General features: G+C 46.8%; 1 protein-coding gene across 2 annotated transcripts; it reads right to left on the bottom strand.

The window, feature by feature from the left end:
* Window positions 1–4,664: 4,664 nt before the first annotated feature.
* On the bottom strand, window positions 4,665–26,091 carry TIMM44 (translocase of inner mitochondrial membrane 44). Of its 2 annotated transcripts, none has more exons than XM_064637210.1 (13): window positions 26,004–26,091; window positions 24,584–24,688; window positions 22,909–23,079; window positions 20,339–20,419; window positions 19,145–19,294; window positions 18,176–18,315; window positions 17,451–17,536; window positions 14,680–14,772; window positions 14,263–14,387; window positions 12,486–12,536; window positions 9,844–9,933; window positions 8,405–8,515; window positions 4,665–5,239 (listed from the first exon to the last, which is right to left on the bottom strand). In XM_064637210.1, the coding sequence occupies exons 1-13, from the start codon at window positions 26,025–26,027 to the stop codon at window positions 5,120–5,122; spliced, it is 1,347 nt and encodes a 448-aa protein (XP_064493280.1). In that variant the 5' UTR covers window positions 26,028–26,091; the 3' UTR covers window positions 4,665–5,119. The 2 variants fall into 2 exon arrangements, with proteins under 2 accessions (XP_064493280.1, XP_064493281.1); XM_064637211.1 differs by having other exon boundaries at window positions 22,909–23,074.
* Window positions 26,092–26,551: the final 460 nt, after the last annotated feature.

The raw sequence follows: 26,551 nt of genomic DNA, 5'->3' as shown, positions 1-26,551 counted from the left end.
TTTGGAAAACCAGAAACGACTGGGAAGTGGCTCGGCTTTGAAGGGATAACGGGAATGTGCTGGATCCTGCCTCCCTGGGGCATTCCCAGCCTTTTCCAGGGGCATCCCTGGGAGCTTTCCCAAAGCTTTTTGTGTCCTGCTGCTGCCTGAGGTGTGTTCCAGGTGGGAATCCTGTTCCTCTGGAGCGGGAATGCCGTGTCAGGATGCTCCTCCTTTGGCCTCCACAACCTTTGGATGTGGGGTTGGGAAGAGCAGAGGGCTTTTCCCTCCCGGAAGCTGGTTTTTTAAGGATGCTCTCCCTGTCTTCCGGGTGATTCCGCAGTTTCAGGGGCTCCAAGGGGAGCAGGAGCACCTTCCAAACCTTGGAATTCCCAGAGCTCAGCCACGTGGCCGTGAGGCACCATCCCAGCCATCCCTAAAGCTTCACTTGGTGGAATCAGGAAATCCTGGAATGGTTTGGGTTGGGAGGGACCTTAAAGCTCATCCAGGTCCAGCTCCTGCCATGGGACACTTCCCACTAGCCCAGGTTGCTCCAACCTGGCCTTGGACACTTCCAGGAACAGGGCAGCCACAGCTTCTCTGGGAATTCCATCCCAGTCCCTCCCCACCCTCACAGCCAAGAATTCCTTCCCAATATCCCATCTAACCCTCCCTCTGGCACTGGGAAGCCATTCCCTATGTCCTGTCCCTCCATCCCTCATCCCAAGTCCCTCTCCAGCTCTTCTGGAGCCCCTTTAGGCCCTGGAAGGGGTTTAAGGAATCCTTGGAACCTTCTCTTCTCCAGCCTGGCCTTGGACATTTCCAGGGATGGAGCAGCCACAGCTTCTCTGGAAAATCCATTCCAGGGCCTCCCCACCCTCCCAGGGAACAATTCCTTCCCAATATCCCATCAAAGCCCATCCAGTTCCACCCTGTGCCATGGGCAGGGACACCTCCCACCAGCCCAGGGTGCTCCAACCTGCCCTTGGACACTCCCAGGGATGGGGCAGCCACAGCTTCCCTGGGAATTCCATCCCAGCCCCTCCCCACCCTCCCAGCCAAGAATTCCTTCCCAATATCCCATCTAAATTTCCCCTCTTTCACTTTGAAGCCATTCCCTGTGTCCTGTCCCTCCATCCCTCATCCCAAATCCCTCTCCAGCTCTCCTGGAGCCCCTTTAGGCCCTGGAAGGGGTTTAAGGTCTCCTTGGAACCTTTTCTTCTCCACCCTGGCCTTGGACACTCCCAGGGATGGAGCAGCCACAGCTTCCCTGTGCCAGGAAGAGCCTGTCAAGGTGGAATTTCCTCCCTGTGCTTTCTGGGAAAACGTGGGTGGGTGGGTGTGTGGGGGAGAAAAATGTTCTTAAAGCATTTGCCTTAATTAAGCTTTTTTTTTTTCTAATATATATATTTGGAGGGACAGTCAGAGCCAGAAGAATCCACACATTCCCAATAACTCATCCCTCCAACGAGCCTGACTAAGCCCCAGGGAGAGCTCCCAGTGCTTGGATCTCATCTAAAAAAGGAGGAAAATCATCCTGGAATCGTTCCCTGCCCAAAAAAAAACCATCTCAGGGGGTTTGGTTGATGGTTTGAGCACCTGGAGGGGCAGCTGCTGCTCCGTGGAGCTGGAGATGGAAACCAGCTCATCCAAAAAAACCCCTTCCCCCTCTAAGGAATCGTTCCTGAATGAGGGATTGGCACAGGAATTCCCTGGAGCTGGAGTTCCACACGGAGAATTCCGCCTGCTGAGGGCTGGGAAGGAGCAATCCCCTCATTCCAGGAAGGTCATGGAGGAGGAAATCCCTAAGGAATGACTTTGTGGGGCGGGGAGAGAGGAGCAAAGTGCACAGAGGGATCCCATCCCATTCCATCCCCATCCCATTCCAGCCAAATCAGGCCAAAAACCAGGAAATGGCCAAAGAGGATCTTCAGGGAAGGATTTGGGCTGTGAAGAGACTCCAAATGTTCAAATCCCCACAGAACAGCCCTGAGCACTTGGGGATAACAGGGGGGAAAGGTTCCTCCTTCCCACTGGGAAATCTCATGGAATTCCGGCACGGTTTGGGTTGGGAGGGACCTTAAAGCTCATCTCCTTCCACCCCAAAAACCTCAACCCCTTCCCCTGATTCCAGCCTCAAATCCCAAAGGATTTTGCCTCAGGCCCTTCTGTGCACATCCCACATTCCAGACTCCCTTGGCTCATCCCCAACTCCCCCTCCCGAGACCAAAACAGGGATGAGGAAAAAGAGGGAAAACCCCCCCGGGTTTAAAGGGAAAAAACAGGTGGAGCCAGAGCTGGGAAACCTTTTTCTTCCCAGAGCTTGGAGGGGGGGAAAACTGAGTCCTGCATCCAGGTGGATCCCACAGTATCCAGGTGAATCCCACAGTATCCAGGTGAATCCCACGGTATCCAGGTGGATCCCACAGTATCCAGGTGAATCCCACAGTATCCAGGTGAATCCCACGGTATCCAGGTGGATCCCACAGTATCCAGGTGGATCCCACAGTATCCAGGTGGATCCCACGGCATCCAGGGGATGAGGGGGAACAGGGAGACGCCCCCGGAATGTCAGAGCTGCTCCCGGAGCAGCTTCTGGCGCTGGAAAAGCAGTGAGTCACCATTCCCATGGCAACTCCGCTTCCCTTGGAGACATCCTGGGGTTGGGAGCCACCGGCAAGGACTGAGGAGTGCCCGGCACCTGGGAATCAGGGAATGGGAAAGGTGGGAAAGAACCTCCGAGTCCACGGAGTCCAATCGTCCCCCAGCGCTGCCACGGCCACCCGTGTCCCCAGGGGCCACATCCACGGGTTTTTGGGGCACTTCCAGGGATGGGAACTCCACCCCCGCCCTGATTTAGGTGTAGATCCGGATTCAGATCCCGGATTTCGGGTGGGGATGCTCCCTCAGGGACAGCTGGCACCGCTTCCCGGACCTGGCACGGATCCCTGCCCAAATCCATGGAAACCCTTCCATGCAGAGCTCCCCGAGGGTGCCCAGAGCTCCAGCTGTGTGTGGGCTGGCTCTGGGCACAGACACTGCAGCAGCTCCTCTCCCTCCAGCAGATGCATCCCCGGATTTCACAGCTTGGGAAGAGCAGCAAAAACCAGCTGGAATCTTCGGGATGGTGCCAGGGCCGAGCTGGGAAGTGCAAAACAACTTCCCAGCCTTTTAGCAGCTGCCTCATACATCCCTCTTGGAGCCCTTCCCATTCCTCTGACATTCCACCTGCTCCCTCACTCTCCCATTCCTCACTCCACCTGTTCCTCACCTTCCCACTCCTGACACTCCATCTCCTCCTCACCTTCCCATTCCTTACACTCCATTTAGTGCCTCATCTTCCCATTCCTCACTCCACCTGCTCCCTCTTCACCTTCCCACTCCTGACATTCCACCTGTTCCCTCTTCATCTTCCCATTCCTGACATTCCACCTGTTCCCTCTTCATCTTCCCATTCCTGACACTCTTCCTGCTCCCTCACCTTCCCATTCCTGACACTCCACTTGCTCCATCCTCATCTTCCCACTCCTCTGACATTCCATCTACTCCCTCTTCACCTTTCCCACTCCTCTGACATTCCACCTGCTCCTCACTTTCCCACTCCTGACACTCCATCTCCTCCTCACCTTCCCATTCCTGCCATTCCATTTGCTCCCTCACCTTCCCATTCCTGACACTCCACCTGCTCCTCCTCACCTTCCCACTCCTGACATTCCACCTGTTCCCTCTTCATCTTCCCATTCTTGACACTCTTCCTGCTCCCTCACTTTCCCACTCCTGACATTCCACCTTCTCCTTCTCACCTTCCCATTCCTCTGACATTCCACTTGCTCCCTCACTTTCCCATTCCTCACTCCACCCGTTCCTCACCTTCCCACTCCTGACATTCCACCTGCTCCCTCACTTTCCCATTCCTCACTTCATCTGTTCCTCACCTTCCCATTCCTCTCACATTCCACCTGCTCCCTCTTCACCTTCCCATTCCTGACACTCTTCCTGCTCCCTCACCTTCCCACTCCTCTGACATTCCACCCCCTCCTTCACTTCACGACTCCTGACACTCCATCTCCTCCTCACTTTCCCACTCCTGACACTCCATCTGTTCCTCACCTTCCCATTCCTCACTCCACTGCTCCTCCTCACCTTCCCACTCCTCTGACATCCCACCTGCTCCCTCACTTTCCCACTCCTGACATTCCCACCTTCCCATTCCTCACCTTCCCATTCCTGCCATTCCATTTGCTCCCTCACCTTCCCATTCCTGACACTCCACCTGCTCCCTCTTCATCTTCCCATTCCCGACACTCTTCCTGCTCCCTCACCTTCCCACTCCTCTGCCACTCCACCTCCTCCTTCACTTCTCCACTCCTGACACTCCATCTCCTCCTCACTTTCCCACTCCTGACACTCCATCTCCTCCTCACCTTCCCATTCCTCTGCCATTCCACCCCCTCACCTTCCCACTCCTCACTCCACCCACTCCCTCCTCCCCTATCCCACTTTTCCCACTCCCCCTGCTCCTCCTCCCCACCCCACCAACCCCACCCACCCTCGGCTGTGGCTCTTTGGTGGCACCAGGAGCCACCACAACGTCCCCCCTGTGGAGACCCAACCACACAAACCTCCCCCCCAGCTGCCATTCCCAACCATTCCCAGCCATCCCACAAATCCAGCCTGACTCCAGCTGCAAAGTCCTGCTTGTATTTGGCTGGTAAAGTGCGAGGCAGGGACACAAGGCCTGGTGGTGGAGCTTGGACAGGACATGTGGCAGCTCAGAGTGGAAAAAAGGCTTTTCCAGGGCTGCTCCGAGGCCGCCGGAGGTGGGAATTAGACCCGGAACAGCCCCCTCCCGATTCCCACCTCGCTGGAATCCTGGGAATCGCTCCAGGCACGACGAAAGAAGGACCAGGCCGTGTCTCTGAGGTGGAGCTCTGCAAACCCTTGGACACAGCAAAGCACGGGGCAGGGAGGGCACACCCGCCTGGCTCCTCCGGGGATTTGGGATCACCGGCATCACCCGCTCTCCCAAAAAAGAGCCCCCCCAAGAGCCCCCAGCCTGGCTTTTTCCCCCCACAGTCCAGGAGGCTGGGGCGAGTTCCGAGCTCCAGAGGGTCAGGAAGGCCCTGGCTGCATGGATTCCTCAGAGGACCTGCTCGGTGCTGGACGAGGAGATGTCCAGGAGCCTCCAGGCCGCGTAGGGATTGAGCTCGTCCTGGTCCCGGCACAGGGCCCACACGTAGAGCATCCTCAGCACCTTGTCCTGCAGGGAAAATCCCGGGATTAGCCAGGGCAGGGACACAGCTCCCGGTTCCCAGGCACAGGATCCACATTTCTGATGGAGCTGAGGGGGCTCAGCCTCCAGAAAAGGGGCTCCCAATTCCCAGTTTGAGGGGAAAGGATCCTCATTTCTGATGGAGCTGAGGGAGCTCAGCCTGGAGAAAAGGGGCTCCCAATTCCCAGTTTGAGGGGAAAGGATCCTCATTGCTGATGGAGCTGAGCCTGCAAAAAAGGGACTTCCAATTCCCAGTTCCCAGCTCTGAAGGGAAAGGATCCATGTTTCTGATGGAGCCTGGGGAGGCTCAGCCTGGAGAAAAAGGGCTCCCAGTTCCCAGTTTGGGGGGAAAGGATCCAGGTTTCTGATGGAGCTGAGGGGCTCAGCCTGCAGAAAAGGGGATCCCAATTCCCAGTTCCCAGTTTAGGGGGAAAGGATTTCCATTTCTGATGGAGTTGAAGGAGCTCAGCCTGGAGAAAAGGGCTCCCAATTCCCAGTTCCCAGCTCAGGGGGAAAGGATCCACGTTTCTGATGGATCTGAGGGAGCTGGGGGGGCTCAGCCTGGAGAAAAGGGGCTCCCAGTTCCCAGTTTGGGGGAAAGGATCCACATTTCTGATGGAGCTGAGGGGGCTCAGCCTGGAGAAAAGGGGCTCCCAATTCCCAGTTCCCAGTTTGGGGGGAAATGATCCACGTTTCTGATGGAGCTGAGGGGGCTCAGCCTGCAAAAAACGGACTTCCAATTCCCAGTTCCCAGCTCTGAGGGCAAAGGATCCTCATTTCTGATGGAGCTGGGGGGGCTCAGCCTGGAGAAAAAGGACTCCCAATTCCCAGTTTAGGGGGAAAGGATTCCCGTTTCTGATGGAGTTGAAGGAGCTCAGCCTGGAGAAAAGGGCTCCCAATTCCCAGTTCCCAGCTCAGGGGGAAAGGATCCAAGTTTCTGATGGATCTGGGGGGGCTCAGGGAGAACCTCCTCCCTCTCCACAACTCCCTGCCAAGAGGAGGGATCCAGGGGGAGTCTCTTTTCCCAGAAAACACAAATCCCAGGACCTCGAGTCCCACCAGAGAAGGTTTAGCTTGAACATCAGGGATCCTGTTTTTTCATGGAAAGGGTCCCCACCCCTGAAAATTCCCCAAAAACCTGTGGCTGTGGCCCTTGGGGACATGGATTGATGATCCCAAAGCTCCTTTTTAACCTGAATAATTCCAGGATTCCTTTCCCTCCCACGGACACCGTTCCTGTGATTTTCCTCTCTGCTTCCAACTCCCCTCTCCTGGAACTTCATCACAAGATCAAAACTCGCCGAATTTCCAAAATTAGAACCAGGGTTCCCAAAAATCCCTGCCTGACACACATTAGGAGGCCCCACTGCCAAAAGTTGGATAAGACTTGACCTTGTTTGGTTTTTTTTTCAAGCAGAAATTTCTGGGTTTTAAAACTGCCTGGGCTGGAACTTTCCATCCAAGATTTAGGATCTTTAGCTCTTCCCTGGGAGCTGCATTTGGAAATATTATGTATTTTAAAGCAAATTTTCTTTATTTTTTTGGAGTGTTTCAGATGATTTTGCTTCAGTTCTGCTCTGAAGTGGTAAAATCATACAGATGTAAAGTCATACAGATGTTTTTGGGATGTGCCAGGAGGAAAAAGAGGGGATAAGAGAAGGAAAACACATCCACAACCATCCCAATGGATCTTTCCTGAGGATAAACCACTTGGAATAAGCTCGAGGTGAAGTGGCTTGAACCGATTTAGTGGTTTAAAGTGATTTAGTGGAACCTGGATTTGGGTGGGTTTTTAGGATTTGGGTTTTTTTTCTGACCTGGTGCTCTTATTAATGGGGAATATCTTAATCCTCAGTGGACATCTGCTCCATATATCCATGGAAAGTGGGAATTCTGGACCCCCCCAAAGGCAGATTTCTGCCAGTCTGTCCCAAAATCTGCTCTGCAAACACCAGGATTTTAAAGAGATTCCCTTGACCTGGTTGTCCAAGGCCTCCTCTTCTCAATTTTCTGGGAACCTGAACAATTCCAAGCAGGCTAAAAATCCCAGGGGGGATTCCAAGCAATGCCTGTTTGGAGAATTTCCAGTTTGCAGCTGGAAGTTGTGGCTGCCCCAAAGCCCCCAAAGCCAATTTGGGGCAACCTGGGATAGTGGAAGGTGTTTAAGGATGAGCTTTAAGGCCCCTTCCAAACCCAAATCATCCTGTGATTCCATGGATTTGAGGCTCCTCTTCCCCTAAAACGCCCCAATCCCAGTCACCACCCAGGCTGCCACTTGATTAAAGCTCAATTTTGGTTTCCAGTGGAAGGTTTTAATGCATCTCCTTGATTTATTGCTGCCCCCAGAGAAACCAGACAGCCAACAGACTTTGATATCCTGTTCCATAATGATCCCATCAATATCCATCTTCCAGGAATGCACTAATTTAATGCAAGGAATCACTGGATCAGCTGTTCCTCCCCCTGCAGCCCCAGTGACAGGCTGTAAATCAGCCCAAGAATTCAAATTAATCCCTTTTTTTTTTTTGCAAACTAAAGGCCAGGGTTGCAAAAAAAAAGAAAAAAAGCCAATATTTATTAAATACCTGTATTAATCCCAAGGAAAACGAGCTGGGAACTGCCAGCTCCAGACATCTCCCTCATTAGCCATCATTAAGCTACTTAAATATTGCACAGGCACGAGGCAAGTTGGAGCTGTCTGGAGTGAGACTCCTGGGAATAAAGGTATTCCAGAGGCTCCTCTGTCATCAATTCTGGGAACAAGGATGTTCTGACAGCTTGACATCACTCCAGCCCCAGCTCCCAAGAGGTGCCAGGGATTTGCTCCACAAATCATTCCCTGCCCGAGGCTTCCCCAGGAACCACACACGGTGTTAAATCCAATTTATGGAGGGCGGAATTCCATGGAATTCCATGGAATTTCATGGAATAAGGGCACGTGGGGCTTTATTTTCTGTGAAGTGTGGGGAGGCAGCAGCCTTGTTATTAATTTTATTACTGAGTGATTTTAATTGAGTGATTTTCATTGAGTGATTTCCCCCCAAACGACTTCAATCCAACCCCTTGTTCAGCAAAGAATTTTCCAGCGCCTTTTAGGAAGGGAAAAAAAAGAGGGGAAAAGAGCAGGATGAGGCTTTCCCAGATCCCACTCACCGGATTTCCTTCCACCACCTCCCCTTTGTGGTTCTTTATCACCATCACGACCTGAGCCTGGAAGGTGATGATCAAAACTGGTCCCTGCTCCATCATCTTCCCCATGGCCAACTGCAAGGAGAGGGAATTCCGTCAGAAAATAGGGAAATCCCCTCAGAAAAACAGAAAATTCCCTCAGAAAACCAGGAAATTCCCTCAGAAAACTAGAAAATTCCCTCAGAAAACTAGAAAATACCCTCAGAAAACCAGCAAGTTCCATCAGAAAGCCAGTAAATTCCGTCAGAAAACTAGAAAATTCCTTCAGAAAACCAACAAATTCCCTCAGAAAACCAGCAAATTCCATCAGAAAACCAACAAATTCCATCGGAAAAGCAGAAAATTCCATCATAAAACCAGCAAATTCCCTCAGAAAAGCAGCAAATCCCAGCAGTGCCCTGCGGGAGCCGCTCCCTGCCCGCCCAGAACCCTCCAGAACGTTCCAGAAGAGCAGCCTGGACTCTCTCCAGCCATTCCTGCCCTTGAGCCACGGCAGGAATGTCCATGATCCTGCCTGAATCCCCTGGGAATGTGCTGTTTGCCTTTGGGAATGTCCATGATCCTGCCTGAATCCCCTGGGAATGTGCTGTTTGCCTTTGGGATCAGCCCTCCCCAACCCAGCTGCTGCTGAGCCAAGGTGCCCCGAGAGCAAGGACACAAACCACAGACTGGGGCTTGAGCACAAAATTCCAGGAGTTTTCCCTTCCAGAGCGGGATTCTCCCTCCCATCAGAGGGATTCTCCCTTCCAGAGTGGGATTCTCCCTTCCAGCAGTGGGATTTTCCCTCTCAGCAGTGGGATTTTCCCTCTCAGCAGTGGGATTTTCCCTTCCAGAGTGGGATTCTGCCTTCCAGCAGTGGGATTTTCCCTTCCAGAGTGGGATTCTCCCTCTCAGCAGTGGGATTTTCCCTTCCACTAGTGGAATACTCCCTTCCACAGTGGGATTCTGCCTTCCAGAGTGGGATTTTCCCTTCCAGAGTGGGATTCTCCCTCCCAGTACTGGAATTCTCCCTTCCAGCAGTGGGATTCTCCCATTCCACCAGTGGGATTCTCCCTTCCAGAGTGGGATTCTCCCTCCCAGCAATGGAATTCTCCCTTCCAGCAGTGGAATTCTCCCTTCCAGCAGTGGGATTCTCCCTTCCAGCAGTGGGATTCTCCCTTCCAGAGTGGGATTCTCCCTTCCACCAGTGGGATTTTCCCTCCCAGCACTGGAATTCTCCCTTCCAGCCCTGGGATCTGTCCCTGTGGGAGCAGAGCTGCCCAACCCCAGAGGCAAAACCCAGCAGTTAAAGCAAAAACGGTCGGATTTGATGACCTTGGAGGTGTTTTCCGACCTTAAAAATTCCAAGAAAACCCCTGCTGAGTTTAATTCAGGCCCCAAAGTGAAAATCCTGGGACACTCACGTCGATGTTGTCGATGTCCAGGATCCTGGAATGGAACTGGAGCCCCAAGGCTTTGGCTTGCTGGATGGGATGAGCCAGCTGGCTGTAAGTCTAAAAGGAAGCAACAAAAAAACCCCCTTTGGAATTGTCCTGTCCCAAAATAAAAAGGGGATTTTCCATGCAGGGAGAACTAGCAAAAAACCAAAGGGAAGAGGGATCTGCTGGGATATTGCAGTGGGATATCCAGGGATATCAGGACTCTCCAAGCACCACCTTTTTGGAGGCAGCTCGGGTGTCCCTGCAGCTTCCCAGCCCGTTTTTCGGGATCTCCCAAAGCCCTAAATAATTTTGGGAAGGTGCTGGATGGGTGTCTGGTAGCAAAGAGCTGCACCAGCGCTCCGGGGTTCCCCAGAATTCCCTTCTAAATCCCATTTTTCCCTGCCCAGGATGTGTGGACACCAAGGCATTCCCAATCCCGGGCTGACAGCAGCCAGGGAGGAACAATCTGGGATCCGGGTTGTTTTCCCAATTCCCAGCCAGCCCTGGAGGCAGCCCAGCATTCCCTGGCTCCTCTGAGGCACAGCTGGATGGTTATTTATGGATCAGAACCCTCGGGAATGCTGAATCTCTCCCTGCTTCCAGCATTCCCGGAGCATTCCTGGCAGGAATCAAACAGCATCTCCCTCTCCACCCTTCGCCACGAGGGAACATCCCGTAGGAATTCCAGGATTGGAGCCACGGAGAGGGAATTCCAAGGGCAGCAAATCCCAAAGCAGCCCGGCTTGAGCACACAATTCCAGGAGTTCTCCCTTCCAGAGCGGGATTCTGCCTCCCAGCAGTGGGATTTTTCCCTTCCACCAGTGGAATTCTCCCTTCTAGCAGTGGGATTCTCCCTTCCAGAGTGGGATTCTCCATTCCAGCAGTAGGATTTTCCCTTCCACTAATGGGATTCCCCTTCCAGAGTGGGATTCTCCCTCCCAGCAGTGGGATTCTCCCTTCCACCAGTGGGATTTTCCCTTCTGGAGTGGGATCCTCCCTTCCAGAGTGGGATTTTCCCTCTCAGCGATGGAATACTCCCTCCCAGCAGTGGGATTCTCTCTTCCAGAGTGGGATTCTCCCTCTCAGCAGTGGGATTTTCCCTTCCACCACTGGGATTCTCCATTCCACCAGTGGAATTCTCCCTTCTAGCAGTGGAATTCTGCCTTTCAGAGTGGGATTCTCCCTTCCATCAGTGGAATACTCCCTTCCAGCAGTGGGATTCTCCCTTCCACAGTGGGATTCTTCCTCTCAGCAGTGGGATTCTGCCTTCCAGAGTGGGATTCTCTCTTCCATCAGTGGGATTCTCCCTCTCAGCAATGGAATACTCCCTCCCAGCAGTGGGATTCTCCCTCTCAGCAGTGGGATTTTCCCTTCCACTAGTGGGATTCCCCTTCCAGAGTGGGATTTGCCCTTCCAGCAGTGGGATTCTCCCTTCCAGAGTGGAATTCTCCCTCCCAGCAATGGAATACTCCCTTCCAGCAGTGGGATTCTCCCTTCCAGCAGTGGGATTCTCCCTTCCAGAGTGGGATTCTCCCTTCCAGAGTGGGATTTTCCCTTCCAGAGTGGGATTATCCCTTCCACCAGTGGGATTTGGGATAAAACCCCCCCACAGATTTTGTGCTGCTGGTTTTATTCCAAGGCTTTAACGATCCCAAACTCATCCTGTGGGATGACTCCCTTAAGAGACTTTATCTTCAAATATTGGAAATATTCTGCCATTATCCTCCCCTTTCTTATTTTCCTGCTGATTCTGGACTTAAGAGCTTTAATTTCTAATTACAAGGCTCCAAAATGTTTGATTTTTGGGCTCGGGAAGCACAAGGAATCCACTGCTTTTCCCAGGGGAATCCTTCCAAAATCCTGCCTCTTCCAGCCCTCTGGTGGTGGGGACACGGAGGAGACTCGCTCCGAGAAATTCCAGTGGTTAACCAGACAGCAGGAATATTTTGAGGCCTAAAATCCAATTATTTTGGGGCCTAAACCACAATTATTTTGGATTTTAAACACAATTATTTTGGATTCTACATGCCAATTATTTTGGATTTTAAACACAATTATTTTGGATTTTACATCCCAATTATTTTGGATTTTCCATCACAGTTATTTTGGATTTTACATCCCAATTATTCTGAATTTTAAACACAATTATTTTGGATTTTACATCACAAATATTTTGGATTTTAAACACAATTATTTTGGATTTTACATCCCAGTTATTTTGGATTTTACATCCCAACTATGTTGGATTCTACATCCCAATTATTTCGGATTTTAAACACAATTATTTTGGATTTTACATCCCAATTATTTTGGATTCTAAACAGAATTATTTTGGATTTTGGAGCACAATCATTTTGGAGGAGCGAAGCCCAGAACAAATCCCTATTTTCAGGCAAGGCTCTGCTTCCATGGAGTCAAATAATACAATATATTATATTATTATATATATTATATATACTATTATATTATTATATAATATATTATTATATTTCTGACATAAATCCCCTCTCAGCCTCTTCTCCAGGATCACCAGGCCCAGCTCCCAAGCCAAAAAAAAGCCCAATAAACCCCCTTCCAAGGGAGAATTCCCCCCTTCCCAGGACATTTCCAGGAGCTCCACTCACGGCCTCGTAGCACCAATCCTTGAGGATCTCGAGCTCCCCAGATATCAGAGCCTGGGAAAAGGGAATAAAACAGGGACATTTTAACACAGGGTGGAAATAAGCAGCAATTCCAGCAGCAAAACACCCTAAATCCAAGGAAAACGGGAGTTTCAAAGAGGAACAGGAATAAGGACTTCAAAAAACACGCATGAACTGAGTCCAATAAATCCAATAAATTTCCAGGATGAAGCTCCTAAACCTTCCTGGTAAACTTTCCTGTTGAATTTCCCGTTAAAATTTCCAAAAAAGTCCCCAGAATTCCCATTCCTGGGGAATTCTCAGGGGTGGGATCGAACAGAAGCAGGAGGGACACGCCAAGAGTCAGATCAGGCAGTTTTCAAGGCTCTGAAAAATTCAGGGCCTGGAATGACCAGATTCCACTGGAAACTCCTGGGAAAGGTTTGTCTTTGAGAAACCCCTGGAATTCTGGACAAACCCCCTGGAATTCCTGACAAAACCCCTGGAATTCCTGACAAAACCCCTGGAATTCCAGACAAAACCCCTGGAATTCCTGACAAAACCCCTGGAATTCCTGACAAAACCCCTGGAATTCCTGACAAAACCCCCGCTGGGTCTGTTTTTGGCAGACACCAAAAATCAAGTTAGCTCAGAGTGGGAAGGGTGGTTTTTAATCCAATGCCTTATAAATTGTAAACTGGCAGGAAAAATTCCTTCTCCAAGAGTCAGGAGCAGGTTTTTCCCAACTTTTCCCTGGCACTGAGAGGAAGAGCAGATTCCCAGAGAGCTCCCTCTTGTCCCTGAGCCATCACATCCCAGGAAGTCAGGGACAAAGCCCACTTGGGATCAGTTTTTATTCCTCAGATCAGTTTTAATTCCCCAGATCAGTTTTTATTCCTCAAATCAGTTTTTATTCCTCAAATCAGTTTTTATTCCTTAGTTTTTATTCCTCAGATCAGTTTTTATTCCCCAGATTTGTTTTTATTCCCCAGATCAGTTTTTACTCTTCAAATTAGTTTTTATTCCTCAGATCAGTTTTTATTCCTTAGTTTTTATTCCCCAGATCAGTTTTTATTCCCCAGATCAGTTTTTATTCCTCAAATCAGTTTTTATTCCCCAGATCAGTTTTTATTCCCCAGATCAGTTTTTACTCCTCAGATCAGTTTTTATTCCACTGACCCTGCTCTTCTCCCTGAGTCCCAGATCCTTTTGGCACGCCCCAAATTCCTTCCCTTATCCATTTTTTATCACCCCCCTTCCCTTTGATCCCTCTGATCCCTCTGATCCCACGTCATTTCTCAGGGCAGAGGATGATTTGCTGTTTTCCAGGCCAGAAAAAGAATTTATTAGTCTTTTAAATAATGAGATATTCTGCGGGAATTTGCTGGTTTTCTGAGGGTATTTTCTAGTTTTCTGAGGGAATTTTCTGGTTTTCTGAGGGAATTTACTGGTTTCCTGAGGGAATTTTCTGGTTTTCTGAGGGAATTTACTGGTTTTCTAAGGGAATTTACTGGTTTCCTGAGGGAATTTTCTGGTTTTCTGAGGGAATTTTCTAGTTTTCTGAGGGAATTTCCTGGTTTTCTGAGGGAATTTACTGTTTTTCTGATGGAACTTGCTGGTTACTTGGGCTCCAACTTCCTTTCCCAAGGATGTTCAAGGAGCAAATCCCGTCCCGCCTTTTCGTTTGGGCGATGGGAAAAAACGAAAGGACGAAGTAAAAAAAAGTAAAAACAAAGTAAAAAAAGGGAAAAAAAATCCAAGGAATGTCTCCCTCCCTCACCTCCAGGACGTTGGGGATGATGTCGCGCTCACACTGCTTCAGGAAACGATCCTTGTCAAAGGAGGGATCCACTTTGAGGATCTCCGTCAACACCTCCGACATCTCCGTCTTGGAGAACAATCCACCTGGGAAAACAAGGCAGTGGCACAAAACCAGCCCTGGAGGGGGTGTAACAAGGCAAGACCAGAGGGAGGAACAACTCCAGGCTTTAATTTAAGCTGAGATTTATCCCAGAGATTTATCCCAGGCTTAACTTGTCACCTCAGAGCCCTTCTGATCCCTGAGCGATCCCGGAGAACGATCCAGGCAAAACGCGTGGAAAACGCGTGGAAAATGCTGGAAAGCTCCCAGAATTTGTCCCAAAAGGTGGGAAGCAGCACAAGGAGGAGCAGGGGGAGCTCGGGGAGGAGCTGTTACCTATCAAGTCGGTGACCTTGTCGGTGACGGCGCGGGACGCTCGGATGAAGGCGTTGTCGCTCTCGTCGTACTTCATCTTCATCTCAAAGAACCCTGCCAGGAGAGCAGAGAGAGCTCAGAGCCCCTCCTGATCCAGGAAACCTGCCAGAGGTTGGGAATCAGAGCTCCCAGTTCCCTCCTCAATCTCCTGGATCACAACAGGCACCGACCACAAGGGACCTTTCCCATCGTCCTCCTTCTCAGCTCCCGAGAATTGGTTCCCAACTCCCAAAAACTGGTTCTCATCTTCCAAGAACTGGTTCCCAACTCCCAGGAACTGGGTCTCAACTCCCAGGAACTGGTTCTCAACTCCCAAAAACTGGTTCTCAACTCCCAAAAACTGGTTCTCAACTCCCAAGAACTGGTTCTCAACTCCCAAAAACTGGTTCTCAACTCCCAAAAACTGGTTCTCAACTCCCAAGAACTGGTTCTCAAATCCCAAGAACTGGTTCTCAAATCCCAAGAATTGGTTCCCAACTCCCAAGAACTGGTTCTCAACTCCCAAGAACTGGTTCCCAACTCCCAGGAACTGATTCTCAACTCCCAAGAACTGGTTCTCAGCTCCCAAAAACTGGTTCTCAACTCCCAAAAACTGGTTCTGAGCTCCCAAGAATTGGTTCTCCCGGTTCAGCTGCCACAAACTTTGGGAGCTTATGGAAGATTTGCAGGCAGAAAACACACCAGAAAACTGCCCTACACCAGGAACAGTCTGATTAAATCAAGAATAGTCTGATGACACCAGGAACAGTCTGATTAAATCAAGAGTAATCTGATTACACCAGGAATAATCTGATTACACCAGGAACAGTCTGAGAACACCAGGAACAGTCTCACCCCTTGATTCAGTGCCCTACAAGGGGCAGGAGATGTGAAACCCACCCCAGAAAGTTTCACCAGGGGAGGAAAATGATAGAATAGACCTTAAACCTGGTCAAATTTTTAATAAAACAGCCCCACATCAGTGAGGGTAAAGGTTTTAAGCAGCTCTAAGTACTTACACAAGGAACAGTCTCACCCCTTGATTCAGTGCCCTACAAGGGGCAGGAGATGTGAAAATCACCCCAGAAAGTTTCACCAGGGGAGGAAAATGATAGAATAGACCTTAAACTTGGCCAAATTATTAATAAAACAGCCCCACATCAGTGAGGGTGCAGTTTTTAAGCAGCTCCAAGTGCTTCTCAGCCTCGCTGAGGGAGGAAGCCAAGTGTGTCCTGGCTCCAGAATGGAAAACTCTGCAGAGGAAAAATCTCAAGGGCAGAAAAGGCAGGGGGGGACCTAAAAAAACCCAGATATTGAAGCAAACAGGGCATTGCTGCAGCAAATCAGGGCTCTGGGCACCATGAGAGGGATCAGACCCACAGAAGGGAGAACAGGCCCTGAAGGGAAGTTCTTTGGTTAAAAATGGGAATTATTCCCTGGAGGATTCTCCTGCCAGGAACACGGAGTGTTCTCAGAGTGGTACCTGAAGGCAGAGCCTGGGGCAGCTGCAGCTCAGCCTGGACTCAAAACCAGCCTTGGAAAAATGCCTGAAGCCTAAAAAAAAACACCCCCCAAGCTCGGGCAGATGGCTCAGGGTTGGAGGGGGGAGAGTTTGAGGAGCACCTCTCCTTGGAAAGCCTAAAAAGTGGGATGTAAAACCCACTCCTGGACACTTCCCAAGGAGCTCTGCTTTAAAAGCTGGGAAGAAACAGGATGTGAAGTTAATTATGTTGTACTTTCACACGATCATTTGGTTCCTGAACAAATCTTTTCCCCCCTGGCACTGTCAGGGATGGGTTTGATTTGTTGAAGGGTTCTGGTTTTAGGGCTTTTTCTGCCTCTCAGAAACATGAAATCCCTAAATAAACTACCCAAAGATATTCACAATTTGTAAGGTTTTGCAATAAAAACGGGAAGGAGGCAAAGTCCCAAATATTCCAGAGATCTGGGCAGGGGCCAACAGAAACCAGATTTTAGGATCAGGGAATCCCAGAGTGGTTTGGATTGGAAAGACCTTAAAGATCATCTCATTCCAAACCCTGCCATGGGCAGGGACACCTCCCACTATCCCAGAGTGCTCCAACCTGGCCTTGGACACTTCCAGGGATGAGGCAGCCACAGCTTCTCTGGGAATTCCATCCCAGCCCCTCCCCACCCTCCCAGCCAGGAATTCCTTCCCAATATCCCATCTATCCCTGCCCTCTGGCACTGGGAAGCCATTCCCTGTGTCCTGTCCCTCCATCCCTTACCCCAAGTCCTTTTCCAGCTCTCCTGGAGCCCCTTTAGGCACTGGAAGGGGCTCTCAGGTCTCCCTGGATCCTTCTCTTCTCCAACCCAGCCTTGGACACTTCCAGGGCTGGGGCAGCCACAGCTTCTCTGGGAATTCCATCCCAGCCTCTCCCCACCCTGTTGATTTATAAGGATTTTCCACAGCTCCAGGCCAGGAGGAGCAGACCTGGTGCCCTTCCAGCCTCTTCCCAGAGCCACCACGAGGCTGGTGAGGGAAAAAAGGGGACAAAGAAGAGCTCAAAGAGTTCTTTTGGAAAACAGGTTTTGGTGCCTGCAGGGACTGATCCAGCAGCAGGGGCTGGAACACAGATGGAGCATTCACACCACTCCCAGCACCAGCTCCAACCCCTTCCACAGGAAGGCTGGGAATTTGGGATTGGCACAGAGGGAATGAGACCCACACCAGCAGGAATCAGGGCTGGGAAAAAAGAAGGAAGCTCCTGCTTTGCCTCTCAAACACTCACTGTTGAAAACCACGTTGTTGTCCTTGAAATCTTTCCACTGCTGGTACCACTTGGAGTCTTTGTGCAGCACCATTCCCATGGCCTCCCTGGAAAGGGCAAGAAACAGGGATAAAACATGGAGACAGGGGAGAAAATCAACTTACAACAGTGGGAGAACAAAGAGGAGGAACATCCCTGCAGCCCTGAGGCTGATGCAGAACAGAAGTGAGGAGACACGTCAGTGATAAGCCCATAAATTATGCACCAGATAAATTAGAACCCCATAAATTAATTATAATTAGAATTACTCAGAATTATAATTCAAAGTAAATTAGAACCCCATTAATTAATCAGACACCCCATAATTGGTACAGCAGGGAAATAACACACCACATAAATAAAAATTGACTGAGAGGGTTGAGGCAGCAGGGGAAGCAAAGGAGCTCAGGCTCAGTCCTAATTCCAAGCCTAAATCCACGTGAAGATGTTAAAACTGACAACAAAACACGTGCCCAAGTCAAAATTTCATCTTTGACCATTAAATTTATAAGTTTCAAGTGCCCACTTTCACTCTGGGAAGACTCAGAACCATCAGCTCCCGCTGGGAATGTGCTCCAGGAGCTCCCTGTTCACCCCCAAAGCCTCATCCAGCTCCTGGCTTTCAATCCCTGCCCTGTAGTTCAGTTTGGAAGGGTTTTGTTCAATCAGACACAGAAATATCCACCCCAGATGAGCCCAATACCTACTCATTAGCCTCAAATATCCTCTCCTCTTTGATCCTCTCTCCGGAATATTCCGTTCGTTTCCGGAGCCGCTCCGGACGTTTGTAGGGCCCAGTTTGCCCCAAAACACTTTCATCGATTTCCTTCTTAACAGTTTCTACTCCCTGGAAGGAAAAGAATCCCTGTCAGGTTCCATTTATTGACCCCCCCTCACCCTTCCCAGAAAGTGCCCCTGGAGCCTTCCCTTCTCCAGCCTGGCCTTGGACACTCCCAGGGATGGGGCAGCCACAGCTTCTCTGGGAATTCCATCCCAACCCCTCTCTACCCTCCCAGCCAGGAATTCCTTCCCAATATCCCATCTATCCCTGCCCTCTGGCACTGGGAAGCCATTCCCTGTGTCCTGTCCCTTCATTCCTTGTCCCAAGTCCCTCTCCAGCTCTCCTGGAGCCCCTTCAGGCACTGGAAGGGGCTCCAAGGTCTCCCTGGAGCCTTCTCTTCTCCAACCTGGCCTTGGACACTCCCAGGGCTGGGGCAGCTTTTGGGTGACACCAAAACACACAAACCCTGATTATATTTTCCACCAAATCCAAGCTTTAGGACAGAGCCAATCTGAGGGAGTGCCAGACCTGCCAGGGGAATGCCAGACCTGCCAGGGCAGTGCCAGACCTGCCACCACACCCGGGAGCCGCGGGTTTAATTTCAAGCCCCGGCACAAACTCCCCCCTCGCAGCTCCCACATTCCCACTGGGATAAGGGAAAATTCCCACTGGGAATGTGGGGAAAAAAGTGGGAATTTCCCACCTAGACCTGCTCTCTTCTGAGTCACACCCAGAGCAGCTCTTGGAGCAGCTCCTGGGGCCATAAAGGGATTTTTTCATAGAGCTTTCCCCAGTCTGAGGTTTTGTTTAAGGGACGGGAATTCTGTGGCCCAGGATATTGGGTGATTGTTATTTTCCAGGCCATTCCAGGCCTGGATTCCTGGGAATTGTGTACCTGAGAGATGGCTTTGAAGGCTGCAGTCCTGCCCAGCTTCTCCCCTCCCTTGGTGACGGACTCAGCCGATTGTTTGGCCGTTTTTGCCGCTTCTTCCACGCCCTCCTTGATCCGGCGGCCGAGGTCGCTTTTACTGACCTCGTCCAAACTCTGCCAAAAAACAGGGAAGGGGAAGGTCAGAGCAGCTCCTGCCACTCCTTGTCCTCATCCCGATCCATCTCCAGCTCTCCTGGAGCCCCTTCAGGCCCCAGAAGGGATTCCAAGGTCTCCTTGGAGTCTTTTCTTTTCCAACCTGGCCTTGGACACTTCCAGGGATGGAGCAGCCACAGCTTCTCTGGGAATTCCATCCCAGCCCCTCCCCACCCTCACAGCCAGGAATTCCTTCCCAATATTCCATCTAAATTTCCCCTCTTTCACTTCGAAGCCATTCCCTGTGTCCTGTCCCTCCATCCCTTATCCCAAATCCCTCTCCAGCTCTCCTGGAGCTCCTTCAGACCCTGGAAGGGGCTCTGAGGTTTCCCTGGAACTTTCTCTTCTCCAGGTGAACCCCCCCCAGCTCTCCCAACCTGGAGAATCCCAAATCCCAGGATGGTTTGGGTTGTGGGCAGGGACACCTTCCACTACTCCAAGGTGCTCCAAAGCCCCTTCCAACCTCAGCTACTCCAAAATTCCCAAAGTTCACCAGATATATCTTTAAAAAAGTGGGAATTTTCACCAGATATATCTTTAAAAATCTGGGAATTTCCACCTGGAATTGGTCTCTTCTGAGTCACACCCAGAGCAGCTCCTGGGGCCACAAAGGGATTTTTTTTATAGAGCTTTCCCCAATCTGAGGTTTTATTTAATGGATGGGAATTCTGTGGCCCAAAATATCGTGTGGTTGTGATTTTCCAGAGTTATTTTAGGCAGGAATATTCTGGGAAACACCCCCAGTGCCCCCTCTGAAACCCAGGGTGATTCCTTGCTGGGAAAGGTCTGGATGGAAGAGATGCCAGAGGTGGGATCCGAGGCAGAAATTGGAATTTAAGGGGCTTTAAACATCAAATAAAAGGCTCTAAAAAAGCTCATTTTGTTCCTAATTTGGAAAATCAACCACTTGGCACCAAAGGGGGGGGGAAAAAAAAGGTGATAATTCAAATTACACCCAAATCTCCCACTTAAAAGTTGAATTTCCTCAGGGAAAGGTCCTTTTACCTCTTTAACTGTCCCTGTTATTTCTTCAAGTTTCTTTTTAATCACTTCTGAGGTTTTCACTGTTTCGGATTCGATGGTTTTCTGGGGGGAAAAAAAACAAAATGAGGACCAAAAACCCCTCAAAAGCAGTTTAGCACAGAACAAAATGCCTTTAAAGATGGAACTGAGGGCAAAAAAATTCCATTTTAGGAGCTCCTCCCTTGAGCCACCAGTTCAGTTTGGTAAATAAGGTTTAGAGCTCTCAAATCCAACTGTTTAATGCCAAATTTAATGGCAAGTTTAATGTCAAATTTAATGGTAAATTTAATGTCAAATTTAATGGTAAATTTAATGTCACATTTAATGCCACATTTAATGTCAAATTTAATATCTAATTTAATGCCAAATTTAATGTAAAATTTAAAGTAAAATTTAATGTAAAATTTAATGCTAAATGTAATATCTAATTTAATGCTAAATTTAATGTCAAATTTTAGGCCAAATTTAATGTCACATTTATTGTTAAATTTAATGTCACATTTATTGTTAAATTTAATGTCAAATTTAATACTAAATTTAATGTCAAATTTAATATCAAATTTAATATCATATTTAATGTCAAATTTAATGTCATATTTGACATCAAATTTAATATCAAATTTAATTCCAAATTTATTGTTAAATTAAATGCCAAATTTAATGCCAAGTTCAATGTCAACTTAATGGTAAATTTAATGTCAAATTTAATATCAAATTTAATGCCAAATTTAATGTTAAATTTAATGTCAAATTTAATACTACATTTAATGTCAAATTTTAGGCCAAATTTAATGTTAAATTAAATGTCAAATTTAATGTCACATTTTATGTCACATTTAATGCCATATTTATTGCTAAATTTAATGTCACATTTATTGCTAAATTTAATGCTAAATTTAATGCTAAATTTAATGCCAAATTTAATGCTAAATTTAATGTTAAATTTAATATCAAACTTAATGTAAAATTTAATGCCAAATTTAATGTAAAATTTAATGTAAAATTTAATGCTAAATGTAATGTCAAATTTAATGGTAAATTTAATGCTAAATTTAATGCCAAATTTAAAGTAAAATTTCATGTCAAATTTAATGCTAAATGTAATGTCAAATTTTAGGCCAAATTTAATGAAACATTTATTGTTAAATTTAATGCCAAATTTAATGTTAAATTTAATATCAAATTTAATGCCAAATTTAATGTTAAATTTAATGTCAAATTTAATATCAAATTTAATATCATATTTAATGTCAAATTTAATGTCAAATTTAATACTAAATTTAATATCAAATTTAATGTCACATTTAATGTCAAATTTAATGTTAAATTTAATGTCAAATTTAATATCAAATTTAATGGTAAATTTAATATCAAATTTAATGTCAAATTTAAAGTAAAATATAAAGCAGAATTTAATGCCAAATTTAATGCCAAATTTAATGCCAAATTTAAAGTCAAATTTAATGCCTAATTTAATGTTAAATTTAATGTCACATTTAATGCCATATTTATTGCTAAATTTAATGTCACATTTATTGCTAAATTTAATGCCAAATTTAATGCCAAATTTAAAGTCAAATTTAATGCCTAATTTAAAGGAAAAATTAATGCAAAATTTAATGTAAAATTTAAAGGAAAAATGAATGCAAAATTTAGTGTAAAATTTAATGCCAAATTTAATGTCAAATTTAATGTTAAATCTAATGTTAAATTTAATGCCAAATTTAATGGTAAATTTAATGTCAAATTTAATGTCATATTTGACATCAAATTTAATATCAAATTTAATTCCAAATTTATTGTTAAATTAAATGCCAAATTTAATGCCAAGTTCAATGTCAAATTTAATGGTAAATTTAATGTCAAATTTAATATCAAATTTAATGCCAAATTTAATGTTAAATTTAATGTCAAATTTAATGCCAAATTTAATGTCAAATTTAATATCAAATTTAATGTCAAATTTAAAGTAAAATATAAAGCAAAATTTAATGCCAAATTTAATGCCACATTTAATGTCAAATTTAATGTAAAATTTGATATCAAATTTAATGCCACATTTAATGTCAAATTTAATGTAAAATTTCATGTCAAATTTAATGCTAAATGTAATGTCAAATTTTAGGCCAAATTTAATGAAACATTTATTGTTAAATTTAATGCCAAATTTAATATCAAATTTGATGTCACATTTAATGCCATATTTATTGCTAAATTTAATGTCACATTTAATGCCATATTTATTGCTAAATTTAATGCTAAATTTAATGTCACATTTAATGGCAAATTTAATGCTAAATCTAATGTTAAATTTAATGCCAAATTTAATGCTAAATCTAATGTTAAATTTAATGCCAAATTTAATGTCAAATTTAAAGCCTAATTTAATGGTAAATTTAATGTAAAATTTAAAGGAAAAATTAATGCCAAATTTAATGTAAAATTTAATGCCAAATTTAATTCCAAATTTATGCCAAATTTCCTGTCCCATTTACTGCCAAATTTCCCTCCCTTTTCCCCCCATTCCCGCATTCCCATCCCCAGCCCCTCACGTATTTCCTTCGGGCCTCCCTGAGCGCCTCCGACTCCTCGAGCCTCTTGGCCTCCTCGCGGAACCTCTGGATGTTGTCCCGCATCTCCCTGTTCCTGGCCAGCTCCTGCCGGATGTTCTCCACGAAGCCCGAGATGAAACCTTTCCTGCCTCCCGAGGAGGAGCACCTGGACTGCAAAAATCAGGGTTTGGGATCACCGGGAGGGTTGAGGGGGATTTGGGGGGATTTAGGGGGAATTGGACGTTTTTTTCCTGGTTTTATTTATTTTTTTGGGGGTGTTTTTGTGTGGAGGTTGTGGAATTAATGTGGATTGTAGTGAGAGTTAAATTGAATAAAGGAATAAAATAAATAAAAATAGATAATAAAGGGATAAAATAAATAAAAATAGATAGGTAAAAAAGGGAATAAACAATAAGGATATAACAAAATAATAAGGATAGAATAGAAATAATAAGGATAGAACAAAATACTAAGGATAGAATAGAAATAATAAGGATAGAACAAAATTAAATAAAATAATAAAATAAATTAAAATAGATAATAAAGGGAATAAACAAGGAAATAATAAGAATATTGATAAATTAAATTAAATAATAAAATAAATAAAAATAGGTAATAAAGGGAATAAAAAGTAAATAATAAGGATAGAACAAAATTAAATAAAATAATAAAATAAATTAAAATAGATAATAAAGGAATAAAATAAATAAAAATAGATAATAAAGGGAATAAACAAGGAAATAATAAGAATATCGATAAATTAAATTAAATAATAAAATAAATAAAAATAGGCAATAAAGGGATAAACAAGTAAATAATATTGATAAATTAAATAAAATAATAAAATAAATAAAAATAGGTAATAAAGGGAATAAAAAGTAAATAATAAGAATAGAACAAAATTAAATAAAATAATAAAATAAATTAAATTAGATAATAAAGGGATAAACAAATAAATAATAAGAATATCAATAAATTAAATAAAATAAATAAAAATAGATAGGTAATAAAGGGAATAAACAGGTAAATAATAAGGATAGAACAAAATTAAATAAAATAATAAAATAAATTAAATTAGATAATAAAGGGATAAACAAATAAATAATAAGAATATCAATAAATTAAATAAAATAAGTAAAAAGATAGGTAATAAAGGGAATAAACAAGTAAATAAGAATATCAATAAATTTAAAAAATAATAAAATAAATAAAAATAGGTAATAAAGGGAATAAACAATAAATAAAAAGGATAGAAATAAATAAAATAATAAAGTGAATAAACAGTTAAATAAAAAATATAAATAAATAAAAAAATTAAAAATAATAAAGGGAATAAATAAGTAAATAATATCGATAAATGAAATAAAATAATAAAATAAATAAAAATAGGTAATAAAGGGAATAAACAAGTAAATAAAAAGGATAGAAATAAATTAAATAGAATAATAAAATAAATAAAAATAGTAATAAAGGGAACAAATAAGTAAATAATAAGGATATAAATAAATTAATAAAATAATAAAAGGAATAAACAAATCAAAAATATAAATAAAATAAAATAAAATAAGAATAATAAAGGGAATAAACAAGTAAATAATAAGAATATCGATAAATCCAGCTCAGGATTCCAAAGGGAAACCACTCTGGAATTCCATCCATTCCGGCCTCAACCAACCTGGGGGGTGTCCAGGGCAGGGCGGCGGATCCCGAACCCATTCCTGGGAAAGGCAGCGAGGGGAGAACGTCTGGAAAAGAGCCACAGGCCCCCCAGGAGACACTTCTGCAAGGAAAACACCCCCAGGTCAGGGAACATTCCAAGAGCTGGGATTTAGGGATGAGCTGGAGCAGGAACGCGGAGGGGACGAGAAGCAAATCGGGGTTTTTTTTTTTCCAGGAGAATTCTTCCCAAACGCAGCTTTGGAGGGAAAAGCGGGAATTTCCCGGTTGTGTTGGGGCAGGAAGGGACCCTTTGGCCTCAAATCAGAGCGGGGAAGATCTGATGGATCCCAGAAAACCACCCAGTGCCAGGGGCAGTTTGGGATGGAGGGGGTTTAAAACCCATCCAAGCCCATTCCATGGGCAGGAATTTGGGATGCGGGGCTTTAAAACCCACCCAATCCCACCCCCTGGGTGAGATTTGGGATGGAGGGGTTTTAAGGATCACCTAATCCCACCCAGTGCCAGGGGCAGTTTGGGATGGAGGGGGTTTAAAACCCATCCAAGCCCATTCCATGGGCAGGGATTTGGGATGGAGGGGGTTTAAAACCCACCCAATCCCACCCCCTGGGTGAGATTTGGGATGGAGGGGTTTTAAGGATCACCTAATCCCACCCAGTGCCAGGGGCAGTTTGGGATGAAGGGGGTTTAAAACCCATCCAATCCCACTCCACGGGCAGGGATTTGGGATGGAGGGGCTTTAAAACCCACCCAATCCCACCCCCTAGGTAAGATTTGGGATGGAGGGGGTTTAAGGACCATCCAATCCCACTCCATGGGCAGGGATTTGGGATGGAGGGGCTTTAAGGAGCACCTAATCCCACCCTGTGCCAGGGACAGTTTGGGATGGAGGGGGTTTAAAACCCACCCAATCCTGCTCCATGGGTACGGATTTGGGATGGAGGAGGTTTAAAGACCACCTAATCCCACCCAGTGCCAGGGGCAGTTTGGATGGAGGGGGTTTAAAACCCACCCAATCCCACCCCTGTAGGGCAAGGATTTGGGATGGAGGGGGTTTAAAACCCATCCAATCCCACCCCAAAGCAGGGACAGTTTGGATGGAGGGGGTTTAAAACCCATCCAGTCCCAGCCCTGCAGGGCAGGGATTTGGGATGGAGGGGCTTTCCGGAGCATCCAATCCCCCCCCCGGCCCGGGCAGGGGCAGTTCGCTCGCGGGGTCGCTCCGGGCTGTCCCGGGGCACCGGGAACAGCGGCCGCGGCTCCCCCGGGGGTGGCACGGCCGGGGCCGGGCCCGGCTGGGGGTGAGGGCAGGGCGGGCCCCGCGCTGTGCCCCCGGCCCGGGTGGCCCCGCGTTGTCCCGCCGCCCCGGTTGAGCCCCGGTTCCCTGCCCGGTTCCCCCCCGTCCCCTCCCCGCTCACCCCGCACCCTCCGGCCGCCGCCATCGCCCCGCGCCGCCCGTGACCTTCGCGCGGCGCCGCGCGGTGACGTCACTGCCGCGCGACAGCCACGGCCACGTGGGCGGGAAGGGAAGGGAAGGGAAGGGGAAGGGACGGGGGGTTCGGTCCTTGGGGGGACAGAGGGACAGACACCCCCGGGGGACAGAGGGACACCCAGAGACACACCCAGAGACACTCTCGAGGCGACAGAGGGACACCCAGAGACACCCCCGAGGGACAGAGGGACACCCAGAGACACCCCCGAGGGACAGAGGGACATCCAGAGACACACCCAGAGACACTCTCGAGGCGACAGAGGGACATCCAGAGACACCCCCGAGGGACAGAGGGACAAACAGACACCCCTGGAGGGACAGAGGGACACCCAGAGACACTCCCGGGGGACAGAGGGACACCCAGAGACACCCCCGGGGAACAGAGGGACACCCAGAGACACCCCCGGGGAACAGAGGGACACCCAGAGGGACTGGGCTGAGTTCACTGAGAGCCGAGTTTGCCCAGGGCTGAGT

Source organism: Pseudopipra pipra, chromosome 27 (genome assembly GCF_036250125.1).
Source record: "Pseudopipra pipra isolate bDixPip1 chromosome 27, bDixPip1.hap1, whole genome shotgun sequence".
Classification (NCBI taxonomy): Eukaryota; Metazoa; Chordata; class Aves; order Passeriformes; family Pipridae; genus Pseudopipra; species Pseudopipra pipra.
This window is presented reverse-complemented; position numbering and strand designations above follow the sequence as displayed.